The sequence below is a fragment of the Plectropomus leopardus genome, chromosome 20, assembly GCF_026936395.1.
Source record: "Plectropomus leopardus strain MGB_pleo_1.0 chromosome 20, ASM2693639v1, whole genome shotgun sequence".
NCBI lineage: Eukaryota > Metazoa > Chordata > Actinopteri > Perciformes > Serranidae > Plectropomus > Plectropomus leopardus.
The window spans coordinates 13,797,365-13,816,269 of NC_142195.1; the positions used below are offsets into that span (position 1 = coordinate 13,797,365).

Here is an 18,905-nt window from a genome sequence, read left to right on the forward strand (position 1 = left end):
TATTAATAATTTAAAAAAAAAGATCAATAATATTATTTCTACTATATTATTTTGCTATTTATTTTAGTTAAATTTACCACAATTTAACCAAGCAGTATTAACAAAAGCCTTAGTTTTGCCATTCCCGTGGCTCTGGCTGAGACTGCAGCTGAGGCTGTGTCTGAGACCGTTGTTGTGGCTGTGGCTGGCACACAGGCACAGGCACAGTCTCCTCAGTTTCGGTGCCCTTGCTCCTCTTCCTCTTTCTGCCCTATACACAAAAACAGACATATTGCGTTCACAAGAATGTACCGGACAGACGGACAGATGAACAAACAACCCACAAACATAATGCCTCCGTCCACTGATTTCGCCAGCGCAGAGGCATAAAAAAATCATTTTTTCAGTGACTTTGTTTTAAAAGCTCAAGTGTAGAGATGTGTGTACATACGTAGTTATCAAGGACTGACCATCCCGGATATCTCTCCTCATGGAGCCTCCTCTGTCTTCGAGCCTCTTCGTGGTATTTTTCCTTCTCCACTGTTGATAGTGCTTTCCACTGCGGACATACGACAACACACTGTCAGCACACCAACACACAACTACAGTGCATTTGTGTAGTAGAATTCTGAAAGTCTTCATTTTTAATGTAGGTGTGCTGTTGGGTCATGTGACATTACATAAAACATTTCAAAAATTACTGTTAACATGTGAAGATTTAAAAAATGCTGAAATAGAAAAGCAAGCATGCCAGCAGAATCTTTTATCAAACTGTCATGAAGGTTGTGTGTTTGTTTCACAGAGCTTAACGCACGTACCTTCTTTCCCAGGATAGTACTTACTGCCACACTTCCACCAATGCTATTTTCAAATGAAAATTTCGGCCTCTGCTCCTTCAGGAACAACATGAAAGAATTTGGCGGCCTCTTGACATATGGACGGTTGTGCTGTGAGTCGTTACGCTTTTTCTTTCTGTGGGAAATCAGATGACTTTTAGAAATACACAGTAAAGTAAGCAAAAAATACAAGACATGGACAAAGTGCATCCTTCTGTGTGCTCTGTTGTACTGAATTTTATATCATATTCATGCTGGCATCTTTTAAGATTATTAACACATGCAATCAAGTGACAAGTGCAAAAAATTAAATGTGAATATTCTGATTGAGTTTGTTGAGAGTTTGTGACCACTGCCACACATTATGAGCATGTCACACAATAAAAGGACATTCTGACCGAAATGGCCACTGTTCACTTACTTTGAAACTGAGGTGTTTTGTGGCGGTGGAGGAGCAGCAGAGTTTTGATTGCCCGCTGAAATGTCGTAGATCACCACTCCATTTCTACACAGAAACAGAGACAGAGATATATAAGATAATTGATATATTGTGTTTAAAGATGCAAATAGGGCTCTGTTTCAGAAAGCAGGTTTTGTAAAAACTCTAAGTAAGTAAGTAAGGAAACTCTGGGTTTGCATAGCAGGGGTTTTATCTTTTAATTCCTTATGGTTTCTTTCTTTTGACATCTTTTACTGGTCTTTTTATTTCTTATGCATACAGCACTACAGTAATAATGATTTAATGGACAACACTGGATTTAACTTTCTTTAGTGTTAACTTATTGACACTTTTATCCGCTCTGACTCAGGCTCTTTTTTAAAATATGCGCAGCCTACAAAGACTTGACACATTTATCATAATCCTGCAAAGCTCTGATGGTGGAGCTCGCCATTTCAGTTATTAATATGTTTACATCCACCGGATTAAAATGGAGGCCGGGCCTTTTATTCACCTGTTGCCATGGTGAATGGTTATATCAGAGCTCCATCGATGATGGCTATTTTCATTTAGCGCGCGAGCCTAACTCAGTGTGAACATACTCAGAACTGACTGCACAAACTCTGCTCAGCTGTTCTGAAACTGAAAACTCAGGGTTGTCTACTAAGTGTTCAAGGTTACACTCAGAGTTTGTTAAACCCTCTTTCTGAAACACGCCCCAGAAGTTCAATGTATGTGTACACTTGTGTGTATCTGTTTGCATTCATGTGTGCTTACAATACTCCAACAGGACGCAGGTTGCGGGTCAGGTCTTGTGGTAGACTCGCCTCTGTTACATTGTCATTCTGGAGACACAAACATGTACAGAGCAGATGGTTAGATGAGCAGCAGTGGTGCCATAATGCACATGCACCAGGTGCCAGAGCCCACCCTCTTTTTTAGTAAAAATAACTTTGGTGTAATAAAAGTCACTTGAAAACTCTAGGTTTTATTTTTGTAATTATTAAAATTTCTAAATCTGTTTGGCATCCAATGTCACTAAAAAGTAATCTGGACAATCTTGCTGTTTTACTGATCTAATTAAGCCGCAACATATTTGAGTTATGAGATGAACTTGAGCTCAGCCTGACAGCGTTAACTCTGACACACAAGTAAAAAGATTTATTGTTTATCCTCATATAAACTTTGCAAGCATTGACTGAAGATGACTTTATCTTCGAAATAGCTTGGAAATATGTCGTATTGGAGTTTTTAACTAGAAATGCAGGATACATTTTGAACATACATAATTGAAGTTTGTGTGTGTGTGTGTGTGTGTGTGTGTGTGTGTGTGTGTGTGTGCGTTTCTTTACAGCTGTGATTGTTCCATTAATGATATAACTGCAACCAAACAAAGAAGATTGTTCAGGGTGTATAGTTAACCAGTTTCTTACCATTTGTGGAGGAGCAGTTAGGTTATATGGAGCATTAATGTATGCTGGACACTCGTACAGTATCTCACCATTACTAAAGAGATGAAAAGAGAAACGCAACTATTGCTTTTGAAGATAGATGCAGAAGCTTAATAACTGTGTAAGTAAGTAATTAAGTACATTTTATTTATATAGCACTTCTCACAGAGAAGACTTACAAAGTGCTTTACAAAGGATAAAGGAAATGCAAAATACAATAGAATATAGAATGCAATCAATATGATAACAATTTAAACTCAGAAAACAGGACTGCAAACAATTACAGTCATAAAAATAAAAATAGACTATGGTCTTGTTTGTATTTCTTTGTTTGTATTCATGTGCGTGCTACTTACAGTATTCCAACGGGACGCAGGTTCTGCGAAATGCCCCCAGGAAGTCTCTCCGTTAGAACATTGATAGACTAGAAATACAAACACATACAGAGCAGGTGGTTAGACAAGTGGCAATCCTAACACATGAATGCACCTAAGCTACCAAACTGTGGACAGCTTCATCTTCTATATAGTCCTAAAATGTATTTCTATTCTGTTCTATCCCAAAAATATCCACAAAACCAGTTAATAATCACATTTGAAAAGCTGGAACCAGTGAATTATGGCAATATTTGTTTCAAAATGCAATTTATAAATTATCAAAAGTGTTGTGAATTAATTTTCTGTAAAAACATAGTAATAAAAACAAGATAAAAAATAGGAATATAACACCAATCAGTAAAATCGTGGCAGGTAAAAACAAAATAGAAATAGAAATGTACCATCAGTAAAAACTAGATTTAAATGTGCAAAGATCAATAATTAGTCAAGAGATAATAGTGAATTTGCTCCTACATCATCAGAGCTGTGTTGCTATGACTTACTGATCTCACCGATGGCTGCTGGGACAAAGCTGTTTTTGTATTGCTTGGTTTTACAAACTGAACAAGAGAGGGGACAGCACATATCCTTGTGCCATAAATGTTGTCAGGTCTGTGACTTTTATTTGTTCTTTTGGAAAAGAAGGCCTTTTCAATGTATTTTTGCTCAATATTAAAGTGCTGATTGCCTTGTTTTTTACTCACTCTCTGTATTTTTTTGCTAAAATCAAAAGTATCAAATTGAGAATACAAACAATTAAGAGCATTTGCAGATCAAAATCTGAGTCAAAGCCATCTAAAGTGACAGCGCTGCTGTTTTTTGAGTGACTGAGGCCTGCAATGGCTTTAATGCTTGACCAGGCAGAGCCAAGGTTGTTTATTTTGTTTTCCAATTTTAATTAATAATTCTGTTTTGCTCTTAAAAATTCTATTAAAATGTCTATTTTTTAACAATAAAACTCAAATGATATCTATCCCTAACCTTTACTCAGTATCTTACCTCTCTCTGGCTGTGCAGGTGACCTGGCTGCATGACGGTTTGTGTTTGCTGGATAGGAGCAGCCTGTGCAATGTTCATTTCTGGAGCAGACATCAGTGGAGCTTCTCCCAGTGGGTTGCACCCCGAGCTGAAGGCTGAGTTGATTTAAATCACCAGCTACTATGACAATTCCATTCAGCTGTTTGGGCATGTTGCTGCTGATGGCATCATTCATTTCCTGCAGTGCATTTTTTTGAATTTGCATCAGAATCTTGTGTCCTTATGGTTCCCAACAATTTCTGCCCAGAGCCCTTTAAGTGCACTAAGTCTGCCAATCCAATGCAATAGCTTGATCCAGAATGTTAGGGGTTAACCGTGTCGCTGTGAAAATGTCCCAGCTCTCCCATTGATGAGTGAACCTCAATCACATTTCATCCACTTTATTCCCCTTTGACTGGACATTAGCCATAAGAAGGCTTGGTAGAGGAACAGCTCTCGGTCCAAAAAATGATGTTGGAAAAAACTGATGGTAGAAAAAAAATTTCATGTTCTCCCACAACATTTTCTTGAGAGAAATTTCTCGGGGGAAGTAAAAATTTTCTCAGGAAAATAAAGAAACTTCATTGAGAATTTTTTTTCCACCATCATTTTTCTCATCACCATTTTTTTTTTTTGCTTCTAACCACAATCAAATTTTATTTCCAGAATCATTTTTTTCCACCATCATTTCTTTTTGTTTTCCCTGTCATTATTTTTTTTTTTTTTGCTTCAAACCACAATCAAATTTTATTTCCAGAATCATTTTTTCCCACCATCTATTTTTTTCTCGCGAGTGTCCCTATAGGAGCTCCGTAGTTGTCGATTATTATTTATTTATTTTGCCCATTTTGAGCAGTGTTTGATTTAGGCCCTGTATGTAATTTGGGAGTTGACGGCCCCTTTAAGATCACGCCCCCTTCACGGCCGCTGCCGTGTGTCGGCTTTCTCACTGCTCATACTGATCCCGAAAAGCACAGCACTCGGGGATGGAGTAGAGGAAGGAAAGCATGGATCCCATTGAAGAAAAACCAAGCAAAGCGGTCGACATTTACCGCGACACATGGGTCCGCTTCTTAGGTATGTAGTGTCGTCTTTGTATAGTTTGCGGCGGCTCAGTCAGCTGTTTTCCCTGATCAGACTGTAATACGTGAACAGCACAGGACAGAGAGTTAACGCGACCCTGGAGCTGTGTGCTCAAAGTTAGCATAGCAGGCTAACCACTGTTTAATGTATTTATAGCAAGGTCATTTTGTTACTATAGGACGTAATGGACGACGGCCAAGACTGGATATTAGTGTTTGTGCTTTTTTTCCATAATGTTAGCTAACATGTGGAGTTATAGTTGTCTCTGTAGTTAAGGTTTGTCTATAGAAAGGCAGTTGTTAAGCAAGTTGAAACCAGTGAGTCACACTCAACCACTAAAAAAAACCCCCACAAAAAAACGCCCTCAGCTAGCACCAGACTGAAAGCTGACACTGCTGGGATAGGTACAACTTCCTGTTTCCATTGCTGTCCTTCTCTGATTGAAAAACTGAGGTCGATACTGACATGGGTTACACTATCACCCAATGGGCTGTTAGCTGACAAAGGCACGTGCAGTAAAATAAATAAATAAATAAGTAAACAGTTGAAGGACATCCACACTGCAGCAGTTTCCTCTGTGGAGGCTGCTGTGGCCCCTGGTGCCTGAAAGCTCCTGCTCCCCCGCAGCTTTCATCGGCCAGCAGTGACCACCTTATCCATGTCATGTCATGTGAATCTGTTTATCCCCATCATAAAATCATAATCTGTTTGCTTTCATCTTTAATCCTGGCTGTGCAGGGGATATCTTCATTTCTAGTCTGACATGCGTGTAAACAGGAATGTTATTTTTTTTTTTTCAACTTTTTATTTAGTCATTTTCAAATATCAAAAGAAAAAGAGAGAAAAAAATATAATTAAAAAAAAAAAAAATAAATAAATAATTTTTAAAAAATCATTTAATGAATAAGGGGTGAACGTAATAGTTGATAATAGTTGTAATAGTAATAACATAGTAGCATCCTGGGGGGGATGTTCCTTAATTGTTAGGTTTTTTTTTTTTTGTTTTGTTTTCCTTCCTACCCCCATTCTTCTTCTCCTTTAAGTTCAAGGCTGGGATTTAACCTTAAATATAGTCCATTTTTGCCACTTTTGGTCAAAGTTAGTTTCTCTGATTCTCAAACAGAAAGTAATTTTTTTCCATGGCATATAGTTCTTCAGGAAACAGGAATGTTATAAACAGAAGTTTCTAATATTTGTGTTATGTTGGTCTCGATAACAAGGCATGTTTTGAGTTGAAACATTTAAAGTTGAAAATAATAGTGCAACATAGGGACAAAAATGGGTATTTTAAATGGAAAGCTTGTCAGTGAACTTGTCAGTTCAGATATTAAAATTTTACATTAATGTAATATTAATTTATTAGAAAAGGAATTGAAAAGTGACATTAGTCGTGTGACAGTTGAAACACTTCATACTATATATACTGTATGTATGTGTGTGTATATATATATAAAATACTCAACTTGTGATATCTTCTCCCTTGAAATGGTTGCTTTCATGTCATACCTCAGCACAAATGTTTGCCAAAATGCATTTCTGCCCATCACTGGAATCCTTGGAAATCTTTTGAGTGCCTGGAAAGGATTATTTTTTTATTGCTGTGAAAAAAGTGGGATAGTGGTTATGCAACAAAGACTGGATTTAACGTGAAATGTGGCAGTTTTACTCAACTGAACAAGCAGGGAAATCCTGAAATACCTTTTTTGAAATGCATTCATCACTACCCCTCAAGTTTCTATGCACAAACCACATTTCACTGATATTAAAAAAAAGTGATTAAAACCTGTAAAAACGTTGAAAAATGCAGTTTCACATTTCAAATCGTTTTTAAAACAGCTCATTGTACAATCAAATATTAAAATAAAACGGATCGCTTCCTATTTCAATTTCTACACGTAAGAAAACATACTGCCTATATATCCCTCTAAATCCTTCACACTGAACCTGTGAAATAGTGAATCACAAAGGGTAATTGAAGCCTTTGCTCACAGGTCAGAATCGGACCCGTGCCTATTATGCCAGGGCATGGCATATTTTGTTATTAACTGAGTGCTTTGCTGGAAGCTAATCTCATCTGTTATCAGGTTTTATTATACAGCTCTTATCAGCGTTTGCTCACAGGTGCTTCTGGAGCTCCAGATTCAGTCGTTACTTTGCTGTCATTTCACTGCTACAGTATTAAAGCAAGCAGCCTCGAGCCAAGACTCAGTTCCATAAAGTGGTCTTGTTCCTTTTTCCAGCCCTGTCCCAGCAGACGTTTTGACTTGCCATCGTAGGGAAAGCACAGGAAAAGCATCAATGATTTTTTTTTTAATCTAAATTCTGTTTATAATTCCAATTTGTTTAAGCCATTACGCAAACTTAAAATTTTGAGTTAAAAGCATTTATTATCAGAAGGTGTGACTCTGATTGTACTCTTGTCTGATGTCTAGTGTGTCCACTGTCCACTGCATATTCTAATGTTCGTACTCAGTTTTTTCTTGTGTAATTGTCCAGTACCTATTTTTTTCGTTGTCTGGACGTGCATGCTTTTGCAAACTTTTTTTTTTTTTATTAGCACTCACTTGCAACTGCAATTTTTGTTGTGATGTGCAGAATTTCTCTCACCCTCTTTCCTGAATCATTAAGTGTGCCGGAAATGTCCTTGTGGATGGCACAAGGACTGTGCTGAGTTTGACTTCATAATGACTGTTAGCAGTATTGCTCAATCTTAGATGATCTAAGTCCTTGGTTTTGATGTGCTCTTTGTCTATTGCTTGGAAACAATAGTTAAAAACAAAGCTGTCGTGGGATTTTCACTCCTACTGGAGTTAGGGAAGCATGATTCACTCCTGCATCCTTTTACTGAAGTCTGTGTGCGTCAGTGTTTGTGTGGTGTTTGTTGTTAACTCTTTGTGAGTACTTGTCAGGTTTTATAGGATAATGCATGGTGCCACACATTTAAGCTGCATTTAAATTTGCTTTTGGCCATTGAAAAACGTTATTAACGATTTCAAATGACTGTTATAGTATATACAATATTTTTTTTAGTTAAGTTTTTAACCTTATAGATTAAGTCATGCTCAGTTTTGGCTGTTAGCTTAGGGTTTTCTTACTTTTAGACAAGTCGATTAGTCTAAATTTATTGCTAAATATCACAGAAATTAGTTGTTAGGAGCATCCCTACTCAGGGCATCTGCAGATACCTGTGCTCTCTCTGTTTTTATCGAAGGTGACATCAGGCTGAGGCCTGTATTGACTAAATTAATATAACTCATAGTGATAACCATCAAGCACTTGATGATACTGCTTTGGGAGATTTAAATCATCCAGATTTTCCAAACTAAGTCTCAGTTGACACCTAAGATAAAAATCTTGTGTGTATTTGAAAATCCACTGAGTAGTTATGGGGATTATCTAAATTGAAACAGAAATCTATAATCTGGATCTGATTTTGATTTGATTGCCATAAATGGAGAATAAAGATTAGTTTTTGAGGTGTTAATCAAGCAAAGTCCGACTCAAAACTAAGAAATGTGTACTTCACTGACTTCTAATGATTGTCTCTAATCGATTCAGCCAAAGACTGTTGCTACGGATAAAATAAATCGTCACCAGTCAGTGTTTCTTTGGCTGTGATGTGCTTGTAAGATAAGGGCTTTCATCAGCTCAGTATAGTCTTTGCAACAGCTGCATCAGAATTTGATCTCACCACGCTCTGGTAGCTTTGTTGTCATTAAACTAGAGATAATACTTCCCGTGTGACTGGAGTTAATTTTACCACTGGTTTATACATTTACTGTGGCGTATGGCACAGGTGACTTTTTAATAAGGGAACAAGGGCGTTTGAGTCATTCCCTCCATGTTGAATGGCTTTTGCATAAATCTCCAAATGTTGCTCTCCATTTTCACTGAGACAATGTCAGAGATAAAGTTGAGGTTTATTAGGTTCTTGTATGTTTCAGGATATATGTGCTGGAATTTGGAGACACTACACCACACCACAAGTGCTCCCAGTTGTGACACTACTAAAAGGCTTTTTCATGCTTAAATTAAACCTAAGTTACTTTTTTATAGGTTATGCTGCCTTTAAAGAAGACCAAGAAGGTTTAACTGTCATTTATTTTTTAATGTATGCCCACAGGCTACGCCAATGAGGTCGGGGAGGCTTTTCGTGCTCTGGTACCAGTGAGTTTCGTATGGGGCAGCTATGCCGTGGCCACCGCGTACGTCACTGCTGATGCTGTTGACAAAGGGAAGAAAGCAGCTGTGGTAAGATATTATCTTTGTATGTGCTCTTTATTAATACAAATATTGTTCATGTTCAGTTATTGTGTAATGAGAAAGGGGTATAAATGAATATTAGGTCAGTATCACTTTAGATCGAGGCTTACACAGGATTAGCAGATGAATCTATGGGGTTACGAGATGCATTAACAGAAAGCAGAAAGAGGTATTTCTACTACATAAAGGTCTCCATTCTTTGCTTTTTTTCTTGTGACTTATAGGAAACTTTTACAGCCTTAGGACTCCAGAAATTATTTAAATTAAGTTTAAACATCACTCTTTAGCTGAAAGTAAACTTTGCTTTGTTGGAAGGAGTTACATGCCAAACAGGTTGGGGAAAAATGTTGATGAATAAAGAAGCCCCTGATAAAGAAGCTAAAACTGAGAAAGTAGGAGTTAAAATTAGAAATGGAATTATCATATTTTTATTTGCACCCAGTGTGTTTGAAAACCTAACTGTGATAGCTGTGACCAGCCTCATTTTTTGACACTCCATCTGTTCCTCAAGGCCCACGGGGACAACCCAGGGAAGACAACACGGGTAGCGGTGGCAGTGGTGGACACGTTCGTGTGGCAGGCTCTTGCCTCTGTGATCATCCCGGGCTTCACCATTAACCGTGTGTGTGCTGGGTCACTATATCTGCTGGGCAGAACCACCAAGTGGCCTCTACCAGTCCGGAAGTGGACCACTACAGCTATAGGCCTCTCTACAATCCCCTTCATCATCACTCCTATTGACAGGTTGGCACACATGTATTTGTTGTTTTGTATAAATATTGATTTTGTATGTTACTCATTATTTAAGGTTTAAATTTAAGGCCCAGTCCTGCTGCTGGAAATACTAACCAGAGCACCAAATGTGTATGAATCAGCTGATAAAATTTTTCCCCACTATTGGTCCTTTGTGGGTGATGTTTGTTAAAATCTATGGCCTAGTCCACACGCACACAAGTATATTTGAAAACGTAGCTTTCCTATGCATTTGGCCTTTCGTCCACACATTAATATTCAGGGACAAGTTTTTGTTGTTTTCTGTTATCTCCTTATGAGGTGTCACGAATTAGGCGATGTTTCGTGCAGAGGAGGATGTGACCAAATTAGTGTTGGCTCTCACCTCACCAACAGAACTTTTTACAAGTTTACACATTAATGTACAGTTACTTTTTCATTATAGTAAACTTAAAGTTCAGAATCGATTGAGAGGTCCCTGCTCCAGGTAGACTTCTGGTAACAGCTTCTTTTTGGGCTGCTGACTGGCCAACATCGTCTTCTTCTTTGCTGGCTTTAGGAATAATGCATCACTGACAGTTGGTTTTGCATGCTGTTGGCAGCACTTTAGTTGTGATTTTGCAGTTTCATTTGGACAAAGATTTTTTTAACAGTGCTTGAGTGGATGGGAATCTTTTTTTTGAGAAGGAAGGAGTGAAAACCCCAAATTTAAAAGAAATACCAGAGTCCATGTGGACTAGGACTACAGTGCTCAGTTGTTTTAGGAAATGACTGACACTATATGTTTATCAGATGTTTTTGTATCTTAAGTAGGAACAAATGGGTTTGGGGCTGAGTGCCACAGAATACAGGTATTAAACTAACCATATTGTTTTTGGTCTTAAAATATTGATATTTAGAAAAAGATGTATAGATATAAATATAGAGTAGATAGTAGCCTCTTCAGTTATATTCATGCTTTAGAAATTAATTATGTAAATCAAAAAATTTGCTGTCATTATCAAAATTATGACAAATAGTTTGGAGCTTTAATATTAAGCTGAGTGCATCAGTTTTTGCCCCTTGTCTTACAAACCTAAACATAATAGCACATTGCAATGCATGACAGACATTCCTCCATTTAGAGGTGGTCAGAATATTTTAAATAATGCAACTCTAAAGTTTGGCTTTAACATGAAAATAAAGGTTATTATTCCCACATTCAACTTAATTCGCATTTTTGTTCTCAGGTAGTAAAAAAGGATGCTGGTCTTTGCACAAATGTCCAACCAAGGACAACAGCAAAGAAGTTACACTCCAGCATTTTAGCTCCTCTTGCCTTTATTGCTACGGCTGCTCTTGTGAAGCAAAGAGAAGTTTTCACAGATCACGTCTACTTTAATGAATTGGATTTAGAAAAGCTGCATTATGTATCTAACACCACAATGTCCACACACTTTCCGTGCCCTGTAGGTCGGTGGATTTCCTGCTCGACTCGAGCCTTCGGAAGGTCTACGGTGAGGAAGAGAAGCACAAGTAAGGACAGGTCATGCAGGACATATTATCCCCTTCTGGGTAGAGACCAGTCTCCTCTGCAAAGACCTGTGCTGGTTATTCAGCACTGTGAAGCACTAAAGAAGTGTGAAGAAGAATTTCATGGAGCAAGACTCCGCTGTTAGTCAGAGATACATATAATAAAAATTGATTTTTATTTCAGAATTATAACATTTATATAAGTTAAGTTGTTAAAAGTTAAATCCTGCTTCGTGAAATATCCTCGTGGGGATCCTTTACTTCAACCTCTCAGGGCAATCTGTGTAGCGACGCCAAAATATGCTTGAACAGGAATGTAACAGTATGAAATGTGTATAAATATTCACAGTGAAATCCTGCTTTTTAAAGTATTCTTCAGGAGGGATACGTTGTGCTGTTATATTCCTGTGATCCTCCTCACAGAGAAAGCATCTAAGGTTGCCCTCGTGGTTCAGAGCCGTGAGCTCACCTCATATCCAGATGTCAAGGTGATGAAATACAAACCCACACTGACTGTGCTCGGTAACCATATGCAGTGGTACTGTACTGACAGGCCAAAAAGCCAGTTTGCCATAATGTCCCTCTTATTCATAACTTCAAGTTCGTCTTTGCCTGTTTTTGTTTGGTTTTTTGGTGTCTGTTACTTCGAATAGCTGTTTCAAGTGTCTTGTGATGCACTTTTTCAATGTTTCATTCTACCTTTTTGTTGGTTATGGGAGCCAAGGTTTGCACTGGGAGTATTTTTTAAATCACAGTTACAATCTGTTTTATTCTATGTGGTATGTGGGTCTCTTAAAGGGCAGGTCCAATGTTTTTTGCATTCTTTTTTGGGTTTTACAAATTGAAACAACCTCTCAGCTGTTGGCAAAAGGCAGTGATGCAAGTTAGAGTGGTGGTGCTGATTGCTGAAAAATAAGGACTGAAAGGATTAGTTCGGACTTTTTAAAGTAAGGCTGTAGAGGTACTTATCCATAGTATGATTTTTTTTTTTTCACCACCAGACAGCCCTTTCAGTCATTTTACCTCGCAGAACACAGGAGTTGCTTGTCACTGCTTCATTTTTGTTATTGTGTGACTTCGGGATTCAAACTAATCTGGCGTCCACAGCAGTATATTATTTAGCTTCCATGCTGGTTACAGAAAAAGAGCTAATATGGATAATTGATAACACACAATTCTCAAAAAAGCTAGAATAATATAAACCTTAAAAATAAAACAGAAATAATGGACCCGCCTTTTAAATTAGGAATACTTGCAGTAATTTCAAGTAGTATTTCCTGAGTAACTGAATTATTTCTCACCATTATCTAAACAGTCATTTAATAGGTCTGTAGGCAGACAATGTAGAATTATTGAACTTGTTAGTCTGAATATGTTAAACATACGAGTTTCAGACGTGTAACTAATTAAAACCAGTCTTTCTTGCATCAGCGGCCAAGCTGCTTTGAAATATCTCTCCTATAAACAAGTTTTAAGCTTTATTGTACAATTTTTAACATGTATTCCTCATTGATGCACAAAAGTAGAGATTTCCTTCCAGCAAAAGTACATTAAATATAGTGTCTCACATACTTGTTTAGGCCAGTGTTGCATCTATGCAGACATGGGTTAAAGGGATTCTTTTGAAATACAAAGGTACTGTATGTCTCTAGTATTTCCAATGCTTTTCTTTGAGGAGCCAAGTCATATACTGTATTTCATGCTAAACTATGCAAGGGAAACTTGGGAAGATTGCAGGGATTATTTTCTCTATTTAAAAATAAGGTATGTGGTTACATAATATTGTGAAATAAACAGGGGAATCTGATACTAAATGTAGCTTGAAATTTGGATGAACAAAGAGGAACATACTGTATTAAGAATGGTTATCATTACCGTTTTTTTCTGTCAGTGTACACCAGTGTACTTTTCCAGCAATAATTTTTGTGTCACACCATATTCTCCTTGTTATGAAGGATGTGGTTCACTTTGTCACGGAGAGACATATGCTGAAAGACAAGATTGTGAAAACTTGGGGTGCACCAGTTATGTTTGTGCTTGCTGATGCAACCTGTTTAATAATATTTATTGACAAGACCAGATCAACGCACAACGTCTTTTTATTGGCTTTTCAAATGATCGAAACACGTGTGCTCAAGGATCCGGTGTTTGAAATGAGATCAGGGCTTACTTTCACCTTCAGTTTAACAGCAGAGACCTTTTTCATGTCTGACTTGTCATAGCCAGAAAAGCAAAAGTGTAAGCAACACCCAAGTCAAAGTCTAAACATAGTTTCTTAGAGTGTCCCAGTAAGCCAGTGATTAATTGTATATTGTAACATGGCTCTGGAACTGGGCCACCTTAGTGTAATATACCTATAATTAATATTATTAATTACACTGTGCTTTCCCTGCTTTAATAAGCATATTGGTGCATCCCTTGTGAAAATCTCTTTATATTCATATTCATTTTTACATTTCAGACTGTAAACAGAACGTCACTGTATTTTTATTGATGCATGCTGTCAATGAAAAGCAACAGTTTACTTTTTTGGAACATTTTAGATGTTTTCTTATGTGGCAGTATGTTTGTGAGTGGGTTTTATGAGTCTCACTTTCAGCCTTAACTGGAAAAAAAAGATCAAACCTCAATCTTTGTCTTGTGTGCTGTGTAGTTCACAATGTAGATATTTTTTTCTTTCAAATGTGAAAGCTGGAGCTCCTTTCAGTACAACAGACACCCACATTCAGCAGAGCTTCTATTCTGAAACACTGGAGAAAAAAAAAAATCTGTTGTGAATTAAACGATAATGAAAAGAGCGTGTGGTTTTTCTTTTAAATATCATAAATCATAGTTTAAAAAAAAAAAAAAAATTTACAATTCTACCTGAATAGACTTTACAAGGACCTGAATTCTTGAACAGTTGAACATTCAACTCTTGAATTTATATTTAACACATCTTACATTCACATCTACATTTTATATATTCTTATTGTTATTCCTACTTATTTATATATTGTGTTGTACCTTGTCGCATCATACACATTTTACATTTCTAACTTTGCAGACTAGTTTTATATATTGCACTACAGCATAAGGCACATAATTTTATATTTTTGTACACTCAGCACATTGTACATATTTAGATATTTGACATACTAGTGTTAACATTGTTTTTATTATTACTGTATTTCTGTTTTAAAATTTTAAATACTATGACCTTGCACTAGTTTCTACTTTATATAATACTATATGCTTGGCATTGGGCTGTAAGAAAACATCATTTCACACATCGCTGTTCACACCTGTGTCTATCAAACATCTGGTTGTTGTTGCGTTCATGCAACACTTTGTCCAATTCGCATTGGTGCGCTGTCACCAAAACAACCACACTGTCCTGCACTAATGACATTGTCCCTGCATATAAGGACATATAAGCATTTACATTACAAAAGATATGTGGTCAAATGTTTCCCAGACCACACTGTTAAGTGGTTTGAGTGACTGGATCAAAATGCGTCTTGGTGATCGTTCACACTTGTATTTAGTGCTGTCCACTTGAGATTGCATCCCCCAAAATACATGCTAATACCAGGTCTTAACAGGCTCGTAGCATTGTCAGGGACACATCAGGAGACATTTGCATGCACAATAAAAAATAGGTGGTCAAATGTGTCCCAGACCATACTGACTGGTGGTTTGTGTTATTGGATCAAAATGCATTTTGGTGGCTGTTTACACTTGTGATTGGATCACCAAAAACACTTACATAATAGGTCTAAACAGACTCTGAGTTATGTTATGGGTCCTTGTAAAGTCTTTTTTATACCTATAAAGTCTTTTTTTTTCTTTTTTATTATCATCTTTATAGTTATCTACCTCTACAATACATTTATTTGCAAAAAAGTAAGGCAAATCCACTTTTTCAGCTTTGGGGAATAATGATTGACAGCTTAGTTTAGTGAAAATATTGAAGCATTATCCAAACGCAGTCTGCATTAAGGCCTTCCTGAGAACACCTCTCTGCAGTGTGATTTCAAGTGGCAGCATAACAACTTGGTTTTTCTGCACGCACAGTTTCCACTTCCTGAGTAACCGACCGTCACTTTAAGATGAAAGAGGTGTAATTCAAGGGACGGTTTAACCAATGAAATAAAAGCACCCAAAGCACATCAGACCAGGCTGCTGATGGAGTCAGGAGGCCACAGCTGATGCCAATCCTATAGATGAAGTGCCCACATAAAGAGCTAAAGGAAGTCCAACTACCACTAAGCGCAGTCATGTTTGTTCTTGTGTTCTTGGCTCTTTTGGCCTCATCGACTGCTCGGCCAGGTAAGATGAACGTTTTTATATCCGTCCTCTGTTGGACTCATTTTAGTTACATTTTGCTTGTGAACCTTTATGCTGAAAATACAACATCAGATTCCTCCTGCCGTCTTTTGTACCACACACCTGACTGTTTAACATCTACAGGTATTCCTCAGTACATCCATGGCAGATGGGTTATTGCTGACGAGAATTCACAGTATGACGACACTGATGGACAATCTCTGACAGTAGTGGAGAGGATGTGGCCTCTGAGCCCACCAGAAGTTGTTGAAGTGGTGACAGTGGAGGACCAGAACTTGCTGACAACACCAGAGCCATATGCTATGAACGAACAAGGTGGGCTGGAAACAACAACAACAACGAAAAAAAAAATTATATTGGCTGCCTGTTAGTTTTCGCATTGATTTTAAAATTATTTTATTAGTTTATAAGGCTTAACACAGCCTTGCACCAAACTACATCTCAGAGATGATTTAGCTTATGAACCAGGAAGGCACCTCAAATCCTTCAACTCTTTTTTTTACAATCAAAATTTCATGGTTTAAACTTATTCTTTTTTTTTTAATGGTTTTTACTTATTCTATTTTTTTAAATCCATTTTTGCTCATTCCATCTCGTTTTTGTTTCTTCAATCAAACTGTAAAGCACTTTAAATTACATTCGATTTGTTTGAAAGGTGCTAAAAAAAAATAAAATGTGATTGATTTTATAATCCAGAGCATCATAGTCTCTACAAACACTCATCACTTTTTTGGTTATATCCCGATGGGTTCAGATGAAGAAGAGGAATCGGCAGTGTGGAAAGTCGTCCTGGTAGTGGCCGTCCTGCTGGTGTCTATAGTGGGATCTCTGAGCATGGCCTATTACATGTGTGTCTGGAGAGGGGGCAGGATTCACTATAAACCTCAGAAGGAGGATTATGCTTAAAATAAAAGACTTTGTGTAGAAAGTATTCTCAAGTCTCATTTTGCATTTCTTTGAAAGCCTGCATGAATTGTATATGAGGCGGTGTCTGAATGGAAATCACACTTTAAATTCGATGTATGCTTTTAATGCAGCATGTTCTACTTAAATCTAAAGAGGAAGAGTAACAGACGAAATCAGTGAAATGATTAATGGTAAAAGCTGCTTAACTGCCCAAGAAAATGATTTAAACTGTATAAAAAGTGTGTTCTTAAAAGTAGTATACAGCTTTTTTTTAATTTATTCATTGTGGAATACTAAAAACAGAAATTCACTTTTACATGTATGTATTCTTGGCTGAATAAGAAAGGCCTTCCTCAGCCATATAGCATGAGTGTTTGTCATGTTGACAGTAGCAGAGATTAAATATATCTATTAAAAATGAATATCAGATGTTCTGTAGTTTGACTTCATGTAAATGGCTTCCTTTGCAAAACTTAGTTGACACCTTTATTCAGTTATTGTAATGGCCACTAGAGGTCAGCACTAATGTTGTGTTTGTGCTTCCTGTCCTCTTCACAGGTCTACAGCTATGCCTTCTTTGTGTGACACTATAGAGTGAATGTATTTATTTTTAATATGTGCAGTGGATTCAAGCCATGACTTGATGCCTCTTGACTCACTGATCTGTGATTACTTGCATAAGTTTCATGACTTAAACCTCAGTCAGGCTTTAGACCAATATATAGATAGCATAACTTTGAAAATGATAATTTTGTTGAAATGTCATATTTACAGGAGCCCTGAGAAGAAAAAAACTATTCTATTTTCTAAATCTTAATTGTTTTATATCCCGTGTTCACAATATAAGAACAGGTCATTTGTTTTTTCATCAGTGAAAAAAGATGTGAATTAAAAGTTTTAGGCAATGATCATTTCTAAGTTACCTTTTTCATTCAGTGAAAACGGATCAGATAAAAGTTTTGGCAGGTGACTGCAGGACTAAGTGTTGTAATACAAATATTAGCCACAAGAGGCTGCAGTTCACCTCTTCCCCATGTTGTAAATAAGCCTAAAAGCATTTGTCTTTATCCAGGTGTTTACATTTCTCCATGCACTCCTAACATAAGGTACATTTAATATGTGTTAGAAAGTTATGTAACAATACTTTAATGTCATTCTTGAAAATTCACCAGAGACAACATTAATATTTTGAGTCCTATTTAGAACCTAAGGTAGCCACTTATGGTCGATATTTGTATTACAGCAATAAATACTTGATACTTGCAAGTGATTCTGACAAAAAATTCTCCTGCCAAAACTTTATTTTTTCCCTACCTAATTTTCCTGAATGGAAAAAAGTAACTGAGAAAAATTCTGGTTAAAATCAAAATAATAATAATATATATTTTTTAAAAATCACCTGTTTCACAAATGATCCTTTTTAGGGAACTTAGATTATTACAGCTAATTATTATTATTTATAGTTTGTGTTCATTATTTATTTTGTACTTGTTCTTAAACCAAACAAAGCAGAGAAACAATATCTATCACACTTAGAAAATTAACCATCAGAATTTATTTATCTTTTTCTCACTTGCCTCTTTGGGCTTCCTTAAATTCTAGGTTAATTAAGAAAATCCATTGATCTCTGGCCAGTTACACATCATTAAAAAGGCTATTTCATTTAGATGTAGAAACTGTATATTCTTTTGTTGGCCAATAGAGATAAAACTGCCCAAACCTGAACAAATAAATCACTCATTGTGCAGAAGGCCTTTAACAGTGTTGTGCTAATAAGCCCAAAGTGGCTGTATTTTTTCTCTGCCTTGAGAAAAAACATCCGCAATGTGATGGTTCAGCATTTTCATTAAAAGCTTTTTCTAGGAAACATTTACAACACCTGTATTTTTGTTTGTAACCGCCAGCTAAAGCTTTTTCTCACTTTGCAAACTCCAGTTTATGTTATTGTTCACTGCCTTTAGCCAACATTTTCCTCCTCAGA

The 18,905-nt window shown here is 36.8% G+C and overlaps 2 protein-coding genes across 2 annotated transcripts; both read left to right on the plus strand.

The window, feature by feature from the left end:
* Positions 1 to 5,016: 5,016 nt before the first annotated feature.
* mtfp1 (mitochondrial fission process 1) lies at positions 5,017 to 14,487 on the plus strand. The gene is made up of 4 exons (XM_042509904.2): positions 5,017 to 5,176; positions 9,306 to 9,433; positions 9,957 to 10,189; positions 11,630 to 14,487. Exons 1-4 carry the CDS (start codon positions 5,107 to 5,109, stop codon positions 11,694 to 11,696), a joined length of 498 nt encoding a protein of 165 aa, XP_042365838.1. The 5' UTR covers positions 5,017 to 5,106; the 3' UTR covers positions 11,697 to 14,487.
* Positions 14,488 to 15,842: 1,355 nt separating this feature from the next.
* Positions 15,843 to 16,949, plus strand: LOC148186191 (uncharacterized). Its single transcript, XM_088071171.1, has 3 exons — positions 15,843 to 16,000; positions 16,142 to 16,333; positions 16,773 to 16,949. Exons 1-3 carry the CDS (start codon positions 15,895 to 15,897, stop codon positions 16,922 to 16,924), a joined length of 450 nt encoding a protein of 149 aa, XP_087927297.1. The 5' UTR covers positions 15,843 to 15,894; the 3' UTR covers positions 16,925 to 16,949.
* Positions 16,950 to 18,905: the final 1,956 nt, after the last annotated feature.